Source organism: Mobula birostris, chromosome 9 (assembly GCF_030028105.1).
Source record: "Mobula birostris isolate sMobBir1 chromosome 9, sMobBir1.hap1, whole genome shotgun sequence".
Taxonomy (NCBI): Eukaryota; Metazoa; Chordata; class Chondrichthyes; order Myliobatiformes; family Myliobatidae; genus Mobula; species Mobula birostris.
In genome coordinates, this window is record NC_092378.1 from 93,562,338 (window position 1) to 93,584,046 (window position 21,709).

The 21,709-nt window shown below is 44.2% G+C and overlaps 1 protein-coding gene across 1 annotated transcript in view; it reads left to right on the plus strand.

The window, feature by feature from the left end:
- gaa2 (alpha glucosidase 2) overlaps nt 1-11,659 on the plus strand; it is a 71,286-nt gene extending 59,627 nt beyond the window's left edge. Inside the window, exons 16-20 of the mRNA XM_072268402.1 lie at nt 2,167-2,308; nt 3,423-3,521; nt 4,066-4,230; nt 7,780-7,926; nt 9,842-11,659. Coding sequence (XP_072124503.1) covers nt 2,167-2,308; nt 3,423-3,521; nt 4,066-4,230; nt 7,780-7,926; nt 9,842-9,904 — 616 coding nt within the window. The 3' untranslated portion in view covers nt 9,905-11,659. The remainder of the gene's footprint in view (nt 1-2,166; nt 2,309-3,422; nt 3,522-4,065; nt 4,231-7,779; nt 7,927-9,841) is intronic.
- Nucleotides 11,660-21,709: the final 10,050 nt, after the last annotated feature.

Genomic DNA, 21,709 nt, shown 5'->3' on the forward strand with positions numbered 1-21,709 from the left:
TGAAAGCGCTTCTCTGCCTCCCTTAACCATACCTTCCTCTTTATCACCACTGGTGTTGCAGTCTTTAGTCTCTGCCTACACGCTGGAAGTAGAGGTGCAGCCAGCTGATTGGACTTTCCAAAGTGCAGGCATGGGATGGCACAGCAGGCATTCTTGATGATGTTGTAACGGTGGTCAATTGTATTGGCTCTTCTGGTTCCACAGGTGTTATGTTGTTCAGAGACATCTTCAAGCTGGCCTGGTTGAAATCCCAGCAATGATAGGGAAGGCATCTGAGTGCACTGTTTCGTTACTGCTGATCACAGTGCTCAGCTCCTCCAGTGCCTGCCTGATGTTGGCCAGAGGTATAATGTTCACTGCGACCAGGATGATAGTGGAAAACTCCCTCAGCAGATAAAATAGATGATATTTGACCACTGGATGGTCCAGGTTGGTGAGCAGGATTGAGACAGAACTACCATGTCTTTGCACCACAATGTGAATTATGAAACATACCCCAGCCCCACTAACTTTAAAAGACTCAGCCGTCCTGCCTTTGCAATGAATGGTGAAGCCCTCGACCTGCAATGTTGCACCTGAAATGGTGGGGGTGAGCCACATCTCTGTGAAGTGAAGTACGCCATAGCTCCTAATGTCTCTGGTACTGCAGTCTTGCTCTTAGGTCTTCAATTTTTATTTTCCAGAAACTGTACATTCACTGGTAGGCAGTTAGGAGTGCGGGAGGGTTGGGGTTGGTTTAAGGCCTCTGAGTTTCCATTGTACCGGCAGACCAGCCAGCTTTCCCTACTTCCTTTTTCTTAAAGGGAAACTGCACTTGCAAACTGAGGCTGCCATCCGGGGTCTACCAAATTTGAGGTTCAGTAGATTTTTAAATGTCTTAAAATGACGTTGCTTACTCGGGTACCCTCATGGCTGTGACTGAATTTCAGCTGAGGTAGTCCTAAACAGGAATATTTGATCATTCCCATCAGAGCTGCGTGCAAAGAGTCACCACTTATCAACGGCATCTTCTTCGGTTAGCCTTCTGGCACCCTTTGATGACCCCAAGAGGTGTCGCAGTGGCTCAGCTAATAGAACTGCTGTGAGACATCCGTGGAGAGGCGGCTTCAATCCTGATATTCTGTACGGAGTTTGCACCTTGTCCCTCTGATCTCATATGTTTCCCTGACTGCTGCGGTTTCCTTCTACGTCCCAGAGATATACAAGTTGCGGAGAGTAGTGGAATCTGGAGGGAGTTGATGGAGATGGGGGAAGAATAGAATGGTTTGGGTAAGATTAGTGTAAGTTGTTGGATGGTATGGATGTGTTGGGGCAAGAGGCTTCATTCTATGGTGTGTGGCATGACTATAAACAAAATTTTAAAAAGTGGGATTTACAGTAATGGAATGGCGTGAACATAATTAAGGGAAAGAATGAAAATACAGAGGCCATTTTCTGGTTGGGGTTTCAGGCTAATGGGTTGCCATAAGGATTTGTGCTGGAGTCCCAGCTGTTCACAATCCACATCAGTGATATACTGTAAATCAGAGAACCATGTGTAATATATCCAGTGGGCTGCAGGGAAGTTGTAGAGATGCTTGAATGGAGACAGGTGGATTAAGTAAATAGATGAGGACATGACAGGTGGACTATAATTTGGAAAAATGAAAGGTCATCCACTTAGGTAGACTATGTAGGAAGTTGGCTTTTTTTTTAATGGGGAGAGACTAACTGGGGTCGGTCCAGATCCTTCCCCGTTTCTGAGCATCTGATTACATACATGCAAGCAAACATCTGGGAGAGTGACAGAATGGATTTGCCAGCTCCTACGGGGCTGCAGACATCTTCTGCCGAGTCGGAACTCAGTTTGCGTTACGACCAGTTGAGAGGAGCAGAGCCATGCTGTAACCTAGGGAGGAGCTGTATTCAGAGGAACATGGGTGTACACATTCACTAAAAATCTATTTGAAAGTACAGCAAGCAATTACGAAGGGAAATGGTATGTTGGCTTTCAATGTAAGAGAATTCAAGTACAAGAGTAGAGAAATCTTCCTTCAATTATATGGGGCTGTGGAGAGAGCACACCAGGAGTGTTGTGTGTTCTTCTGTCTAGTGTGGGGGCTTGTTGAGAGCCCTCTTTCTCTTTAACCTGGGTGTTTTGTATCTGTCCCTCATTTCTCAATTCAGGTTTCCTGAAGATAAAAATACTCTCTCCATTGACCGACAGTTCCTGTGGGGTCGTAGCCTCCTCATTTCACCAGTGTTAGATCCAGGGAGCAGTGCTGTGACTGCATACTTCCCCAAAGGGGTTTGGTACGACTTCTACACGGTAAGTTGGAATAGGTTGCTTGTTAACTGGAGAGGATGTTGTCTGCTCTTGTGCACGGCACATAAACAGCTTACAGTTTGTACTTGTGGGAGTATATTGGAGCTGTAAAAGTGCTTCAGTGAACAGCAATCTTATCTCTAGGACAGAAATTCAAATGATTAACTTCCACTCCAGGCACACAAATCCGGGCTGACACACTCAAGTGCTGCATAGAGGGAGGAATGCTGCACTGTCAAAGGTGCTTTGTTTAGGCTGAAATACAGCACTTCTCACTATATTTTACATTCAGATTTGTTTCTTTTCTCTTGTTCTCCCTCAGTATACATATGAACAGAATGATATGTCTGCATGACACACAAACCAAATCTTTTCACGGGTGACAATAATAAATGAATAGCCAAATGCCTTTTTAACCAAAGTCAGGTTACTGAACTTCACCTGCTGAAACCTTTATTCTGCAACACCAGTTTCCTGAAAGGTGGGGTGATGCAGAAGACATATGGCATGCTTGCCAATATAGATCAGGCATAGAGTTGGGACATAATGTTACATTTTCAAAACACTAGTTAGAGCACACTTGGAATGTTGTGTGCAGATCTGGTAGCTATACTGTTAGAAGTTCTGGTAGCTATACTGTTAGAAGGATGTGTTTGCACTAGAGAAAGTGGTGAAGACATGGGTGATAATAAACCTGATTCTGATTCTGATTCTGATTGTCAGAGAGATTGGATAGGCTGGGTTTGTTTTTCCTGAATGCTGAGGAATAGAGGTGGAATATATAAAATTATACGAGGCATAGATAGGGTAGGATAGATGGTCCAAATCTTTTTCCCATGATAGAGGTGTCAAAAACAAGAGGGCAAACACAAGAGATATTGCAGATGCTGGGATTCCTGAGCAACGCATACAAAATGTTGGTGGAACTTGGTAAATCAGGCTACATCTAGGAAGGGGAGTAAACAGTTGAGATCTTTTGTTCTGTGCTGTACAACTCAATGAGTCTATAATACTTCCCACTATATTTTGTTGATGGGCGCTCTTGTCTAAACCTATTACAATATTGTTTGGACAATGTCACGACGAGACACATTTTCATTTACTCCTTTATCAACAGGGATCTCCACTTGTTAGCACAGGAGAGTATGTCAAACTTCCCGCTCCTCTGGACACCATCAACCTGCACCTGAGGGAGGGAGAGATCGTTGTCACACAGGTACCTTGATTTCATGTTTAAATTCCTTGCTGATATTTTTTTAACTCCTTTTAAAATTTCTCGGAGTATTTACTCACTTTCATGCTGAGCCTCCTAGTGCTGAGTTAAGAGTGCTACGGTGTTGAAAAAAACACTGTTGGATGAGGCGGAAATCTGAGCTCCCTTCTGCTTTAATGATTCGTCAACCCTATATTGCCGTGGCCAATATTTATCCCACAGTCAACACTGGACCACAACTGATCATCAGAATGCTGTGCACCAGTTGATAAATTGGAACAGTGACAGCACTTCAGAAGTGACTAACTGGTTGCAAAGTCTTTTGGGAATTGGCAAGTCATGAATAGCATTGTATAAATGCAAGTCTTTCTCCCAAAGACACTAATTTATTGTGTTGGATACCTTGTACCAAGGAAACAGTTTATAGGGCAACACAACCTTGTTGATCTCATGTATTTCTCTTATCTTCATAACCTGATATCCTTAGTCAACAGTGATCTTTCAATCGGCAGGGTGATACTACGCATTTGTTTCTATTTTATAACAGGAACCTGCCACAACCACTTGGGTGAGTAGTGGCAACCCTTTTCACCTGCTTGTGGCACTGTCCCAGAACACATCAGCAAGGGGTTTCCTATTTTGGGATGACGGTGAGAGTCTGGATACGTACGAGAGAAACGATTACACTTACGTTGAATTTACTACTGATAAGGTATGATCCCTAACCTACAACTCCTTGACCTCAAAGCTCTTTATTTAGGTCCCATGTTGGTAAACAACCACTGGTAGAACATTAATCAATCGCTATTTCATAATGTAGCTTCCTCTTCTACATCAACCTTCTCAAATGAAATCTCCTCTTTTGTGCTGTGGGTGACTCATTGAATAAAACAGAGGAGGGCAGTTAATCTCCTGAGGTCCATTCACCTCTCAATTTGAGCATGGCTGATATGCCTCTCAACACCATTCACCTGCATAGATGTCTTTAAGCAGAAACCAGGTGAGTACATGAGGCAGAAAGGCACAGAAAGATAGACATTCAATAAGGTGCCACATTAGTAGATGGGTGACCACCGTGAGAAGCAAGGGGAGGAAGCAGTCAGTGCAGGGTTCCTCTGAATCCCTCTCCTCAGTTACGAGTATGCCCTTTGAACGCCACTGGGGGGTATTCCCCTGAATCCCTCCCCTCAGTTACAAGTATACCCTTTGAACGCCACCGGGGGGATGACCTATCAGGCACAGCAGCAGCAGCCAGGCCAGTGGCACTGAGGCCAGCTCTGCGGTTCAGCAGGGAAGGGCAAAGTCGGGCAGAGCGGTAGTGATAGGAGACTCGATAGTTAGGGTGACAGACAGCAGGTTCTGTGGCTGCAGAAGAGAAGCCAGGATTGTGTGTTGCCTCCCAGGTGCTAGGGAGCAGGATGTCTCAGAGCAGGTACAGAAAATTCTCAAGAGAAAGGGTGATTAGCCAGAGGTCAAGGTGCACATTGGCACCGATGACATGGGTAGAAAGGAGGGAGAGCTCCTGCACAGTGAGTATAGGGCATTAGGGAAGAGACTGAAGAGCAAGACCTCCAAAGTATGATAATACAGAGAATGAGTGGCTGAGGAAGTGCTGCAGGGAGCAGGGGTTGAAATTTCTGGATCATTGGAATCCCTTCTGGGGAAGGTATGACCTGTAGAAAAAGTACTGGTTACACCTGAACCTGAGGGAGCCCAACACCCTTGGGGGCAAGTTTGCTAGAGCTATTGTGGATGGTTGAAGCGGTTGGCAGGGGGATGGGAATCAGAGTGACGGGGCTGAGGAAGCTATACAACTAGATGCAATGTTAGTGAGGAAGGACAGGCAGATGTTGGGACAAAATTGCAATCAGTGGGATGAACTAAAGTGTAACAGGGGGAAAGAATCAAAAAGGGTGATGAATACAATACTGAAGGTGCTATGTTTGAATGCACACAGTATACAGAATAAGGTAGATGATCTTGTAGCGCAGTTAGAGATTGGCAGGAATGACATTGTGGGCTTCACTGGGGTGTGGCTGAAAGGATATAATAGTTGGGAGCTAAGCATCCAAGGATACACCTTGTTTTAAAAGGACAGGGGATGGAATGGCTCTATGGGTAACAAATGAAATCAAATCCTTAGAAAGAGGTGACATTGGGAAAAACGGGTTGGTACTGGATCCCAAGAGAGGGAGTACAAGAAGGCTTTTTAGAGCAGCTTGTGGTTGAGCCCACTAGGGGATCAGCTGTTCTGGATTGGGTGTTGTGTAATGAACTAGATTTGACTAGGGAGCTTAAGGTGAAGGAACCCTTGGGAGGTGGTGCTCACATTACAAGGGATGATTCATAAGTTTGTGGCCGAAGGTAGAAGGAGTCAATTTTAGAAAACCTAGCACATTTATTTTTCCTAAATGTACACACTTAGTCCAGCGGTCATGGAGCATACGGATCCCTTCTTTGTCGAAGTTGGCATCTTGGACCTCCAGAAAGCGGTCCACAGCAGGGGTGATTGATAAGTTCGTGGCCTAAGGTAGAAGGAAATGTGTTATACAGCTGTCTTTACATGCACATGCAGTTCAACTCTGAGTGATTATGCAGAAAGTTTGAAGTTAATAAACCTTGCATAATCACTCAGAGTTGAACTGCACGTGCATGTAATGAGAGCTGTATAACTCATCTCCTTCTACCTTAGGCCACGAACTTATCAATCACCCCTGCTGTGGACCACCTGGAGGTCCAAGATGCTCTCGTTATTTGCACGTGTAGTTCAACTCTTTGGGTGATAATGCAGAAAGTTTGAAGTTAATAACTCATCTCCTTCTATCTTAGGCCACAAACTAATGAATCACCCCCTGCTGTGGACCACTTCTACAAAGAAGGGATCCGTATGCTCCGCAATCGCTGGACTAAGTGTGTACATATGGGGGGCGGACTATGTTGAAAAATAAATGTGTTAGGTTTTCTAAAATTGACTCCTTCTACCTTAGGCCACCTACTTATCAATCACTCCTCATATGATAGAATTCATCTTGCCGTTTGAGAGGGAGAAGATAAAGTCAGATATATCAGTATTACAGTGGAGTAAATGGAATTATAAACACACGAGAGAGGAGTTAGCTAAAGTTAATTGGAAGGGAACCCTAGCAGGGATGATGGCAGAACGGCAATGGTTGGAGTTTTCTGGGGGGCACTTTGGAAGACCCCCAGATACATTTGGGATAGATACCTCCCAAGGATGAAGTATTCTAAAGGGAGTATTAGGTAACCGTGGCTGAAAAGGGAAATCAAAGACAGCATAAAAGCAGAAGAGAGGTCATGTAATATAGCAAAAATTAGTGGGAAGTTAGAGGATTGGAAGCTTTTAAAAAACAACAGAAGGCAACTAATAAAACCATAAGGAGAGAAAAGATGAAATACAAAGGTAAACTAGCCAGAAATAGCAAAGAGAGCAGGGAGGAGGGAGGAGCAGGAGCAGGAGCAGGAGCAGAGAGGTACTACTGCAGTCGTACAAGCCCTTGGTGAGACCACACCTGGAGTATTGTGTGCAGTTTTGGTCCCCTAATCTGAGGAAAGACATCCTTGCCATTGAGGGAGTACAAAGAAGGTTCACCAGATTGATTCCTGGGATGGCAGGACTTTCATATGAAGAAAGTCTGGATGAACTGGGCTTGTACTCGTTGGAATTTAGAAGATTGAGGGGGGATCTGATTGAAACGTATAAAATCCTAAAGGGATTGGACAGGCTAGATGCAGGAAGATTGTTCCCGATGTTGGGGAAGTCCAGAATGAGGGGTCACAGTTTGAGGATAAAGGGGAAGCCTTTTAGGACCGAGATTAGGAAAAACTTCTTCACACAGAGAGTGGTGAATCTGTGGAATTCTCTGCCACAGGAAACAGTTGAGGCCAGTTCATTGGCTATATTTAAGAGGGAGTTAGATATGGCCCTTGTGGCTACGGAGATCAGGGGGTATGGAGGGAAGGCTGGGGCGGGGTTCTGAGTTGGATGATCAGCCATGATCATAATAAATGGCGGTGCAGGCTCGAAGGGCCGAATGGCCTACTCCTGCACCTATTTTCTATGTTTCTAAGACTTGCACTCAGTGTTGCACTTAATAGGTATACTTAGTTGACAGTTCAATCGTCCAAGTGGCCTCCTCTCTGGAAATGCTGGGGTTCCCTGATTGCCCAGTGTCATAACCTCAGCTCTCTTCTGGACTCCCACACTGAATTCTGACAAATATGTGTTGTCTATTTGCTGTAGAACAAGCTGATCTCCAAGGTGCTACACGTGAATGTGGAGGCTTCCTACATCAAGATAAACACTGTGAAAGTACTTGGAGTCAAGTTCCAGCCCTCCACGGTCATTGTAAATGGGAAATCTGTTCCCTTTTCATTGTCTTCAAACCAGGTGAGATCAGGATTTTATCCAAATCTCTTCTCAACTTCCACCTCCAAGTTCCCACCTTCGTTCCTCATATCTGTACCCCTTCAACTCCCTCCTCTATTCACTGTCCTTCCCCCAACACCCTATGCCTCTCAACTCCCCACTACTTCCTTCCTTCTCCTCCCTTATTCTCCTACCACCTGCCTCCCCATTCATGCCGTCCCTCACTCCCTATTATCTTCCTCCACTCATCCTATCCTTAACTCCACCATTTCCACATTCTATCCCTGTGAACTCCCACCACCACTATGTCCCCTGCCACTCCTCTTCCCCTATTTATCTCTCACTGTCTGACCCTTACTTACCTGTGATACCTCTAACTCCTTCACCACAACCCTCCACACACTTCTGTTCTGGTGCTTTGTGCCACTTCTCTGCCATGGGGGGACGTGCAATCATCTGCCCTCTCCCCATAGTCCGGAATTCAGTCTATTCTCACACAAAGAAAAGCATCCATTTGATTCCGAGGTGGCCTGATGATAGAATCATTACAGGAGGAAGACATTCAGACCATAGGACTATGTAAGCACTTTGCAGTCAATCCCATCCTCTGGCTCGTTCCACAAAGCCCTGTAAAGTCCATTGTTTCACACCAGTTCTTTACTCCTCCATGAATCGTGCTAATGTGAAGTGCTTCACATTAAAACCCTTTCAAACTTGTACCCTTCAATCATATCTCCACAAAAGAGCAACCCAGCTTCTGCACTCTAACCTTAAAGTTAAAATCCTCCAATCCCTGGAACCATTTTGCATTGGCACGAGAATCTGTATAAAGAAGTTTTCACTGAAATTGCATGCAGTACTCCTGAGCTTTGGTTCTTCATTTATTACCTTCATCAGCAGAGGACCACATTAGGCACAATCTTGGGTCACTTGTCTGACTTTGCTTCCTCCATTTGTGCTTCTCTCCTTCCTCTTTTCTCAGAAACAGATCAACACTGATATCCCTCACTGAGATGAAAACATACTGATTAAGCAATTACTCAGAACCAATGTCATAAATTCCCCTGCAACCTTGCCACTTGTCAGTCAACATCCTGATCAGTACTGGGGTAACTAGAATCCCTTAGTGTCACCACTTCTATTTCTGTAAATTTCCTGTATATTAGCCCCCTCCTTTCCATATTTAGTGATCTACAAAATGTTGATGGCACCCACCTTGCTTCTTTACTCTAACCACCTGTATTCTGTCTTTGACCTTGCAAACACAACTTCTCCATTAGTACAGTATGTCAATTAATTGGCTTTGGCTGGCTTATTTTTTTTTCTTTCCTAACTTTTTTGAACACTTGGTATCTAAGAATATTAAGTATATTCAGCCCGAAACGTCGGCTGTACCTCTTTCTATAGATGCTGCCTGGCCTGCTGCGTTCCACCAGCGTTTTGTGTGTGTTGCTTAGGTGCCTAATCCTGCTCTGTTCTGGAGCCCTATTTCAGTTATTCCTTTCACATCATAAATCCATCCAGTTATTTGTACCTGCCGCTCAGCTGCCTTATTCATCACATTATACAGTGTAAGGTTACACACGTACATTCTGAACCTGCCTTTCTTGTGGCCTCTTTGGATCTTCTGTACGACTTGCTACTTCAGTTTGATCTAACCTCCTGTATTATTATTTATTTTCAAGTAATCCATGATAGAGCCCAGGATGTCATCCTCTTTGGCTAGAAGTTATTTTTTTTATTATTGGAATAATGTTCACCTGAAGCTCTTTCGGACATTTTGCACTTACTCTGGTTCCCGATACGAAATGTCTCCCGTACACCAGGCCTCATATAATGATCGGTTTTGCATTCAATGTCTTTGAGAGTGCATTGAGTGGATAATGGGTGTCGGGGCTTAATTAATGAATATATCTGCATTTCTGACTTCCTGCAGGTTCTGACTGTTGATAATCTCCACCTCCCCCTCGGGAAAGGATTCTGCATCTCCTGGTTGTAATTTAAGCATGCAAAGTTTGTACTGAGGCTTCATGGTGTTTTTGAAAGCAGGCTCCATCCTGCTACACACCATTGTTGACTATAGAATCTTCTAGAAATGTTTGAAGAACCTGCAAAAGCCTGTGGAAGGAATATCAGGATGAATCCTTTGAGAAGCCTCTCAAGTCTAATAGCCAAAGCACTTTATGATCAAAGAGACTTACTTGTTTGACCTACAGCATGCCTTGTCTTACTGTTTTTTATTCCTGATTATATTGTTTGTGTCCATCATACTCAGTGGGTACTGAGTCCACTGTTGCTGCCAGATCAGGGGATCCCAAGCAGTTCTGAATTTGGGGAAAAATGCCTTTAAGAAAAATGGTTGGTCTGTTGCCACTCGGTTATGCGTTTGCCGACTGCAGCTGCTTACGGGGCTCACAGCTCCTGCATCATTGCAGGAATCATGGGAGGTAGATCACAGCTGTCAAAAGCAAACGCCTTCCATGGCATTCAGGGCAACTGTAAGGGAAACTGCCAACAAGATGAAGGAGTTGACCTTTCTCCTCGGAGCGATGGAGGATGAGATATGACCTAATAAAGGTGGGTAAGAGGATGAGAGGCATTGATCGTGTGGATAGCAGAGGCTTTTTCTCAGGGCTGAAATGGCTAACACGAGTGGACACAGTTTTAAGGTGCTTGGAAGTAGGTACAAGGGGGATGTCAGAGGTAAGGTTTTCACACAGAGAGTGGTGAGTGCATGGAATGCAGTGCCAGCGATAGTCAGAGAGACAGATGCAATAGGGTCTTTTAAGAGACTCTTAGGTAGGTACACAGAGCTTAGAAAACTAGAGGGCTTGTGCTGTAGGGAAATTCTAGGCAGTTTCTAGAGTAGGTTACATGGTTGTTACAACATTGTGGGCCGAAGGGCCTGTAATGTGTTGTAGATTTCTATATTTTTGGAAAATGCAGGAAAGGAAAGAACTTGTATTTTAAGTCATCTCTCCATCTGTCCCTCATTACTGAAGTAATTTCAGGTTGCCAATAGCTCTACACCACAGTGAAGTAAGCGTTTGTCACCGCTGAGTTTGCAGTAGCATCAGTGCTGTGAATAGTTGTAGGGCCATGAGATCCAGACATGGTGTCAACAAGGCCTCATCAGTGCCAAAATAGGAATCTTACAATTCATGTGCTTATCAGCTGTGCAAGTTACATTTCTTCAACTAAGAATTGTAAATGGTAGCTGAAGGTCATAGTATGCACATTGTTGGTCCAGTGTTTGCTGGTACAGCAGAACATCATGTGCACTGACATCATCACACAGATGGTCACAAACTGCACTGGAAGTTGCATTAAAAACATGCACTAAGTTGATTTAATGTGCAATTTACATTTTAAAATAGACTCTAAGCATTTCAATTTCTGCACAGCACTTTTTTTTAACTGCCTGTTCACTGTGCTCCGATCTCATATTCAGTTGGTATTCTTGTACCCCAAGGAACTGCTTTGCTGATTAGACAGTGTGATTATGTATAAAATACCTCAGCTGGGAACTGCAACTGAAGAACAAATGAGTCTGGTTGATCACCCACCCACCCAACTGTGGTATTTTCCTGGCAAAATAGATCTCGTCGTGCAATCACTGGATCTAATGTGGAAAATTCTTCACTGTGCAGATTTGATTTTATTATGTGATATAAAGGAATTAAGTTCTCACACTTACTTCTTGGTTATTTCCTATTTCTCCTCCTCATGAATTAAACTTGACTGGAGTAATTAAGATCTGTGCCTCAAGTTGTTGTTACTGCGGGTGTGAATTCCTGTCAGTGTTATGTTAGTGAACCAATGCCTTTCTAAAGAGAAATGGATACAAGCTTGAAAGGGAAAATACGTGCTGGGTCCAGGGAAGAATAGCCTGAATGACTTCTCTGTATAACCCTTACCTTTGATTTAGAGTTATTTTTCTGCCACTGTTGACTTTTGAAGTCCACCAACCCAATGGAGTTGGGACTGTAGGTGATCCATTATGGTTACACAATAGCATAGCATTTAGCGTAACACTATTACAACACCAGCATCCTGGGTTCACAGTTAGCGTAATGCTATTACAACACCGACAACCTGGGTTCACAGTTAGCGTAACGCTGTTACAACACTAGCAACCTGGGTTCACAGCGTAACGCTATTACAACACCAGCAACCTGGGTTTACAGTTAGCGTAATGCTATTACAACACCAGCAACCTGGGTTCACAGCGTAACGCTGTTACAACACCAGCAACCTGGGTTCACAGCATAACGCTATTACAACATCAGCAACTTGGGTTCACGGTTAGTGTAACACTGTTACAACACCAGCAACCTGGGTTCACAGTTAGTGTAACACTATTACAACACCAGCATCCTGGGTTCACAGTTAGCGTAACGCTATTACAACACCAGCAACCTGGGTTCACAGTTAGCGTAATGCTGTTACAACACCAGCAACCTGGATCCAATTCCTCCTCTGTCTGTAAGGAGTTAGTATGTTCTCCCTGTGCATGTATAGGTTTCCTCCGGCTGCTCCAGTTTCCTCCCACAATCCTAAAAGGTACAAGTTAGTAGGTTATTTGGTCATGTGGGAATAGTTGGGCAGCTCAGGCTTGCTGGACCAGAAAGGTCTGGTCCCATTCTGTATTTCTAAATAAAATAAAAGTTGCCACCTAATAAATTGAAACCACACTGACCCCTTTCTCTTGAACTCAAAATTGAAACTCCTCATCTTGGTTGGACAGGATTAGTGAGTCAGTGAACAGGATTCATTAGAAAGGGTGAATAAAAATAAGGCAGGTTCAAGCGGAGCAGCCATTGTGTGAGTGGGCCAGTGTTGGAGTGGCTTTGGCTCATCAGGCTTGAGCAAGGTAAGTATCTGGTAAGTTTCTTCTTTATTCTTCATTCCTTGTCTGTTACGGCACAGTTAGTGCAGTGAGAATGGCTCCATGGGCTGTGTTTTGTCCTGTGTGTGAGGTGTGGAAATTCTGGGAGACATCCAACCTCCTGGATAACCAGATGCACTGAGCTGCAACTTCTCAGAGAACACATTAAGGAATTGGAACTGCAATTCGATAGCCTTCAGCTCATATGCAAGACTGAGGAAGTGATCGAAAGAAGCTGCAGGGAGGAAGTTACCCCTAGACTGCAGGAGGCAGGTTACTGGGTGACTGTCAAGAGAAGGAAGGGAAATGGGCAGCCAGTGCAGAGTACCCCTGTGGCTCTTCTTCTCACTAATAAGCATACCACTGTGGATATAGTTGAGGGGCATAACCTACCAGAGAGGGGAGCTGCAGCAACCAGGTCTCCAGCACTGATTCTGGTGCTGTGGCTCAAAAGTGAGAGGACCTCAAGAAGACTGCAGTGTTGAAAGGAGATTTCATAGTTAGAGGAATAGAGACGAGGTTCTGCGGATGTGATAAGAGACACCCAGATGGTATGTTGCCTGCCAGGTGCCAGGGTCAGGGACATCTCGATCTCGGTGCAGGTCCACAGAATTCTGAGTTGGCTCAGGTCCACAGAATTCTGAAGGGGAGGGTGTGCAGCCAGAAGTCTAGGTACATATTGGCACCAGTGACATAGGTAGGAAAGGTGAGGAGATCCTGAAGAGAGATTTTAGGGAGCTAGGTAGAAAGCTGAGAAACAGGACCTCTAGGATAGTAATCTCTGGATTGCTGCCTGTGCTGTGCACCAGTGAGGGTAAGAATAGGATAATTTGGCATATGAATGTGTGGCTGAGGAACTGGTATAGGGGAACAGGTTCAGATTTCTGGATCATTGAGATCTCTTCAGTGGAAAGTACAAAAAGGACGGGTTACACCTGAACCTGAGGGGAACTAATATCCTCGCAGGTAAGTTTGCTGGAGTTGTTTGGGAAGGTTTAAACTAATTTGGCAAGGGGATGGAAACCAGAGTGATAGGCTGAGGATGGGGTAGTTGGGTTACAAACAGAGGCACTGTGTAGTGAGACTGTTAGCAAGGAGAGACTGACAATAGGGCAAAATTGGAGTCCTTGCAATGTAGAAGAGGTACAAAAATCCTGTGATATATGCAGGATTGAAGGTGTTATATTTGAATGCACACAGTATATGAAATAAGGTAGATGAACTTGTAGCAGTTATGGATTGGCATGTATGATGTGTGCACCATTAAATTGTGGCTGAAAGAAGATTATAGTTGGGAGCTTAACATCCAAGGATACACAGTGTATCGAAAGGACATTAGGTAGGCAGAGGGGGTGGGGTGGCTCTGTTGGTAAAAAAATGAAATCGAATCATTAGAAAGAGGTGACATAGGGTCGGATGGTGTAGAATTGTCAGAATCAGAATCAGGTTTATTATCTCCAGCATGTGACGTAAAATTTGTTAACTTAGCAGCAGCAGTTCAATGCAATACAGAATCTAGCAGAGAGAGAAAAAATAAACTAATAATAATAAACAAGTAAATCAATTACAGTGTATGTACATTGAACAGACCAAAAAAAGGTGCAAAAACAGAAATACTGTATTTTTTTTTAAAAAGGTAGTGTCCAAAGATTCAACATCCATTCAGAAATCAGATGGCAGAAGGGAAGAAGCTGTTCCTGAATCACTGAGTGTGTGCCTTCATGCCTCTGTACCTCCTACCTGATGGTAACAGTGAGAAAATGGCATGCCCTGGGTGCTGGAGGTCCTTAATAATGGATGCTGCCTTTCTGAGACACCACTCCCTGAAGATGTCCTAGGCACTTTGTAGGCTAGTACCCAAGTTGGAGCCGATTAGATTTGTAACCTTCTGCAGCTTCTTTCGGTCCTGTGGAGTATCATCATTGTGGATAGAATGAAGAAACTGCAAGGGTAAAAAGACCCTGATGGGAGTTGTATACAGACCTCCAAACAGTAGCAAAGATGTGGTCCACAAATTACAACAGGAGATAGAAAATGCATGTCAAAAGGGCAATGTTACGATATTCATGGGGGATTTCAATATGCAGGTATATTGGGAAAACCATATTGATGCTGGATCCCAGGAGGATGAACTTGTAGAATGCCTGCAAGATGGCTTTTTAGAGCAGCTTGTGGTTGAGCCTACTAAGGGATCAACTATTCTAGATTGGGTGTTGTGCAATGAACCAGAATTGATTACAGAGCTTAAGTTAAAGGAACCCTGAGGGGACATGATCATAATATAATAGAATTACCCTGCAATATGAGAAGGAGCAGCTAAAGTCAGATATATCAGTATTACAGTGGAGTAAAGGGAATTACATAGGCAGGAGAATGGAGCTGGCCAAAACTGATTGGAAAGGAACACAAGCGAGGATGATAGCAGAGCAAAAATTAGTGGGAATTTAGAGGATTGGGAAGCTTTTAAAAACCAAAAGAAGAGAACTAAATAGGTCATCAATAAGGAAGAGAATGAATATGAAGATAAACTAACTGATAATACTAAAGAGGATACCAACAGCCTTCAGTATGCAGGAAGTTCGGGGGGCATGATTGAGTGAAGTTGCCATTACTAGGGAGAAGATGCTTGGGAAACTGGAAGGTCTGAAGGTAAATAAATCACCTGGACAAGATGGTCTACATCCCAGGATTCTGAAAGAGATATCTGAAGAGATTGTGAAGGCAATAATAATGATCTTTGAAGAATCAGTAGATTCTGGCATGGTTCCGGAGGAAGGGAAAATTGCAGATGTCACTCCACTTTTCAAGAAGGGAGAGTGGCAGAAGAAAGGAAATTATAGGCCAGTTACTATGACCTTAGTGGTTGGGAAGATATTGGAGTTGATTGTTGAGGAGGTGGTTTAGGGTTACGTGGAGGCACATGATAAAATAGGCTGAAGTCAGCATGGTTTCCTTAGGGGAAAATCTTGCCTGACAAATCTGATGGAATTCTTTGAAGAAATAACAAGCAGGGTAGACAAAGGAGAATTGGTTGATTTTGTTTACCTGAATTTTCAGAGGGCCTTTGACAAGTATCACATATGAGGTTGCTAAATAAGTTATGAGCCATGGTAATACAGAAAATATGCTTACATGGATAGAGCATTGGCTGATCGACAGGAGGCAAAGAGTGGGAATAAAGGGAGTCTTTTCTGATTGTCTGCTGGTGACTAGTGGTGTCCACAGGGATCTGTGTTGGGACCACTTCTTTTTACATTGCACATCAATGATCTGGATGACGGAATTAATGGCTTTTTGGCCAAGTTTGTAAACAATACGAAGCTAGGTGGAGGGGCAGGTAATGTTGAGGAAGCAGAGGCTACAGGACATAGACAGATTAGGAGAAACCATAGAAAAATTACAGCACAGAAACAGGCCTTTTGGCCCTTCTTGGCTGTGCCAAACCATTTTCTGCCTAGTCCCACTGACCTGCACACGGACCATATCCCTCCATACACCTCCCATCCATGTATCTGTCCAATTTATTCTTGTGTTAAAAAAGAACCCGCATTTACCACCTCGTCTGGCGGCTCATTCCTCCCACCACTCTCTGTGTGAAGAAGCTCCCCCTAATGTTCCCTTTAAACTTTTCCCCCATCACCCTTAACCCATGTCCTCTGGTTTTTTCCTCCCCTTGCCTCAGTGGAAAAAGCCTGCTTGCATTCACTCTACCTATACCCATAATTTTATATACCTCTATCAAATCTCCCCTCATTCTTCTACGCTCCAGGGAATAAAGTTCTAACCTATTCAACCTTTCTCTGTAACTGAGTTTCTCAAGTCCCGGCAACATCCTTGTAAACCTTCTCTGCACTCTTTCAACCTTATTTATATCCTTCCTGTAATTTGGTGACCAAAACTGAACACAATACTCCAGATTCGGCCTCACCAATGCCTTATACAACCTCATCATAACATTCCAGCTCTTATACTCAATACTTTGATTAATAAAGGCCAATGTACCAAAAGCTCTCTTTACGACCCTATCCACCTGTGATGCCACTTTTAGGGAATTTTGTATCTGTATTCCCAGATCCCTCTGCTCCACTGCACTCCTCAGTGCCTTACCATTAACCCTGTATGTTCTACCTTGGTTTGTCCTTCCAACGTGCAATACCTCACACTTGTCTGTATTAAACTCTATCTGCCATTTTTCAGCCCATTTTTCCAGCTGGTCCAAGTCCCTCTGCAAAACCTTCCTCACTGTCTACTATACCTCCAATCTTTGTATCATCAGCAAATTTGCTGATCCAATTTACCACATTATCATCCAGATCATTGATATAGATGACAAATAACAATGGACCCAGCACTGATCCCTGTGGCACACCACTAGTCACAGGCCTCCACTCGGAGAAGCAATTCTCTACTACCACTCTTTGGCTTCTTCCATTGAGCCAATGTCTAATCCAATTTACCACCTCTCCATGTATACCTCGCGACTGAATTTTCCTAACTAACCTCCCATGCGGGACCTTGTCAAAGGCCTTACTGATGTCCATGTAGACAATAGCTACTGCCTTTCCTTCATCCACTTTCCTGGTAACCTCCTCAAAAAACTCCAATAGATTGGTCAAACATGACCTACCATGCACAAAGCCATGTTGACTCTCCCCAATAAGTCCCTGTCTATCCAAATGCTTGTAGATTCTTTCTCTTAGTACTCCCTCCAATAACTTACCGGCCTATAATTTCCTGGATTACTTTTCGATCCTTTTTTCAACAATGGAACAACATGAGCCACCCTCTAATCCTCCGGCACCTCACCTGTAGACAGCGACATTTTAAATATTCCTGCCAAGGCCCCTGCAATTTCAACACTAGTCTCCTTCAAGGTCTGAGGGAACACCCTGTCAGGTCCCAGGGATTTATCCACTTTAATTTTCCTCAAGACAGCAAGCACCTCCTCCTTTTCAATCTGTACATTTTCCATGATCTCACTACCTGTTTCCCTTAATTCCATAGACTTCATGCCAGTTTCCTTAGTAAATACAGACGCAAAAAATCTATTTAAGATCTCCCCCATTCCTTTGGTTCCGCACATAGCCCACCACTCTGATCTTCAAGAGGACCAATTTTGTCCCTTACAATCCTTTTGCTCTTAATATACCTGTAAACGCTCTTTGGATTATCCTTCACTTTGACTGCCAATGCAACCTCATGTCTTCTTTTAGCCCTCCTGATTTCTTTCTTAAGTATTTTCTTGCACTTCTTATACTCCTCAAGCACCTTATTTACTCCCTGTTTCCTATACATGTTATACAACTCCCTATTCTTCTTTATCAGAGTTGCAATATCCCTTGAGAACCAAGGTTCCTTATTCCTATTCACTTTGCCTTTATTCCTGACAGGAACATACAAACTCTGCACTCTCAAAATTTCTCCTTTGAAGGCTTCCCACCTACCGATCACATCCTTGCCAGAGAACAACCTATCCCAATCCACGCTTTTTAGATCCTTTCTCATTTCTTCAAATTTGGCCTTCTTCCAGTTCAGAACCTCAGCCCTAGGACCAGATCTATCCTTGTCCATGATCAAGTTGAAACTAATGGTGTTATGACCACTGAAACCAAACTGCTCCCCTACACAGACTTCCGTCACTTGTCCTAACTCATTTCCTAACAGGAGATCCAATATTGCATCCCCTCTAGTTGGTCCCTCTGTATATTGATTTAGAAAACTTTCCTGAACACATTGTACAAACTCTAAACCATCTAGACCTCTAACAGTATTGGAGTCCCAATCAATATATGGAAAAATAAAATCCCCTACCACCACAACTTTATGTTTCCTGCTATCTGCTATCTCTCTGCAGATTTGCTCTTCCAATTCTCGTTGACTATTGGGTGGTCTGTAATACAATCCCACTAATGTGGCCATACCTTTCCCGTTTCTCAGCTCCACCCATAAGGACTCAGTAGACAAGCCCTCTAATCTGAGAACGGACAACGAAGTGGCAGATGTAATACAGTGTCAGGATATGTATGATCATGCACTTTGGTAGACGAATAAAAGCATAAACTATTTTATAAATGGAGAGAAATTCCAAAATCTGAAGTGCAAAGGGAATTGGGAGTCCTCTTGCAGGATTCCCTAAAGGCTAATTTGCAGGATGAGTCTGTAGTGAGGAAGGCAGGTGCAATGTTAGCACTCATTTCAAGAGGACTAGAATATAAAAGCAAGGGTGTAATGCTGAGGCTTTATAAGGCACTGGTGAGGCCTCACTTGGAGTATTGTCAGCAGTTTCGGGCTGCTTATTAAGAAGGGTGTGCTGAAATTGGAGAGGGTTCAAAGGAGGTTCACAAAAATGATTATGGGATTGAAAGGCTTGTGATGTCAAGAGTGTTTAATGTCTCTGGGCCTGTACTCACTGGAGTTCAGAAGAAAGGGTGTTTCTCATTGAGACCTGGTGAATGGTGAAAGGCCTTGATAGAGTGGATGTGGAGAGGATGTTCCCTAACGTGGGGCAGCCTAAGACCAGAGGACACAGCTCAATATAGAGGGATGGCCATTTAGAATGGAAATAATGAATTACTTCAGCCAGAGAGTGGTGACTTTGTTGCCACAGGCAGTTGTGGAGGTCAAATCATTGGCTATATTTAAAGCAGAGGTTGATAGATTCTTGATTAATCAGGGCATGAAGGGATATGGGGATAAGGCAGGAGATTGGGGCTGAGGGGGAAATGGATCAACCATGATGAAATGGGGAACCAGACCTGATGGACCAAATGGCCTAATTCTGCTCCTATATCTTATGGTCTTGTCAGCACTCCCTCTTTTAGGTACAAATATTTCAACTTTTCATGTCATCGATGCACAGGTCAGGTCAGCATTGACTGCTCAAAAGTAGAAAGCCACTTGGGTTGATATTACGATGGCTTTTACTGAGAAGTTCCAAGACACTGATCCACAATAGTAGTCCCTCCTAGAAACTGGAGTTGCTGGCAATGTGGTCAAGCTGAATCACTTCTGTTGTTGAAGTCTCTCTGCTGTTACTTGTTTATTCTTCTGCTTTTCATTTACGTAGCAGCGTATCCCAGATCAGCCAGCCATAGAATGCTGCTGCTTAATGAAAAGTTACATGCTGCATATTTTTCAAATCACAAACAAGAGGAAGTCTGCAGTTGCTGGAAATCTGAGCAACACGCACAAAATGATGGAGGAACTCAGCAAGCCAGGCAGCATCTATGGGTAAAAAGTACAGTCGATGTTTCTGGCCGAAACCCTTTGGCAGGACTGCAGAAAAAAAGCTGGTTTGAAAGGTGGGGTGGGGGGAGGGGAGAGAGAAACGCCAGGTGATAGGTGAAACGTGGAGGGGGAGGGATGAAGCAAAGAGCTAGGAAGTTGATTGGTGAAAGAGACAGAAGGTCATGGAAAAAAGAAAAAAGGGAGGGGGAGAAGCACCAGAGGGAGGAGATGGGCAGGCAAGGAGATAACATGAGAGAGAGACAAGGGTATGGGAATGGGGGCGGGGGGGGGGGAAGAGAGGCACTACTGGAAGTTTGAGAAATCAATGTTCATGCCATCAAGTTCAAGGCTACCCAAAAGGGATATAAGGTGTCGTCCTTCAACCTAAGTGCGGCCTTATCCCAACAGTGGAGGAGGCCATGGATGGACATATCAGAATAAGAATGGGAAGTGGAATTAAAATGGGTGGCCACTGGGAGATCCCGCTTGTTCTGGCAGACGGAGCATAGACGCTTGGTGAAGCGGTCTCCCAATCTACGTCAGGTCTCACCGATACACAAGAAGCCACACCGGGAGCACCAAACACAGTATATGACCCCAACAGACTCACAGCTGAAGAAAACCCAACCAGTTGCCCTGAACCACCATTCTCCTCTGCCTAGTAGAACTTGTCCTCACTCTAAGTAATTTCTCCTTTGGGTCCTCCCACTTCCTTCAAACAAAAGGGGTAGCCATGGGCACTCGCATGGGGCCCAGCTATGCCTGTCTGTTTGTCAGCTGCGTGAAACAGTCTATGTTCCAAGCCTACACTGATGGCTGTCCCCCCACTTTTCCAATGCTACATCAATGACTGCATTGGTGCTGCTTCCTGCACCCGTGTTGAACTCATCTATTTCATCCACTTTGTCTCCATCTTCCAACCTGCCCTCAAATTAACCTGGTCCATTTCCGACACTTACCTTTCCTTTCTTGATCTCACCGTCTCTATCTCCGGAGACAGCTTATCCACCAATGTCTATTATAAGCCAACGGACTCTCACAACTGCCTGGACTATATCTCGTCCCACCTTGCTACTTGTAAAAACGCCATCCCGTTCTCTCAATTCCTCCGTCTCTGCCACAGCTGCTCTCAGGATGAAGCTTTTCATTCTAGAATGAGGATGTCCTCCTTTTTCAAAGAAAGGGGCTTCCCTTCCTCCACCATCAATGCTACCCTCAACCACATCTCTTCCATTTCACACGGTTGCTCTTACCCCATCTTCTCACCACGCTAACATGGATAGGGTTCCTCTTGTCCTCACCTACCACCCTAGCAGTCTCCGTGTCTAGCACATATTCTCTGAAACTTCCACCACCAAACACATCTTCCCCCTCCCCCACTTTCTGTAGGGATCGCCCTCTACGTAACTCCCTTGTCCATTCTTCCCTCCCCACTGATCTCCCTCCTGGCACTTACACTTGCAAGTGGAACAAGTGCTACAGCTGCCCCTACGCCTCTTCCCTCATTACCATTTAGAGCCAGAAGCAGTCCTTCCAGATGAGGTGACACTTCACCTGTGAGTCTGTTGGGGTCAAATACTGTGTCCGGTGCGGCCTTTTGTATATTGGTGAGACCCGACGTAGATTGGGAGACCACTGCGCTGAGCAACTACGCTCCGTTCACCAGAACAAGCAGGCTCTCCCAGTGGC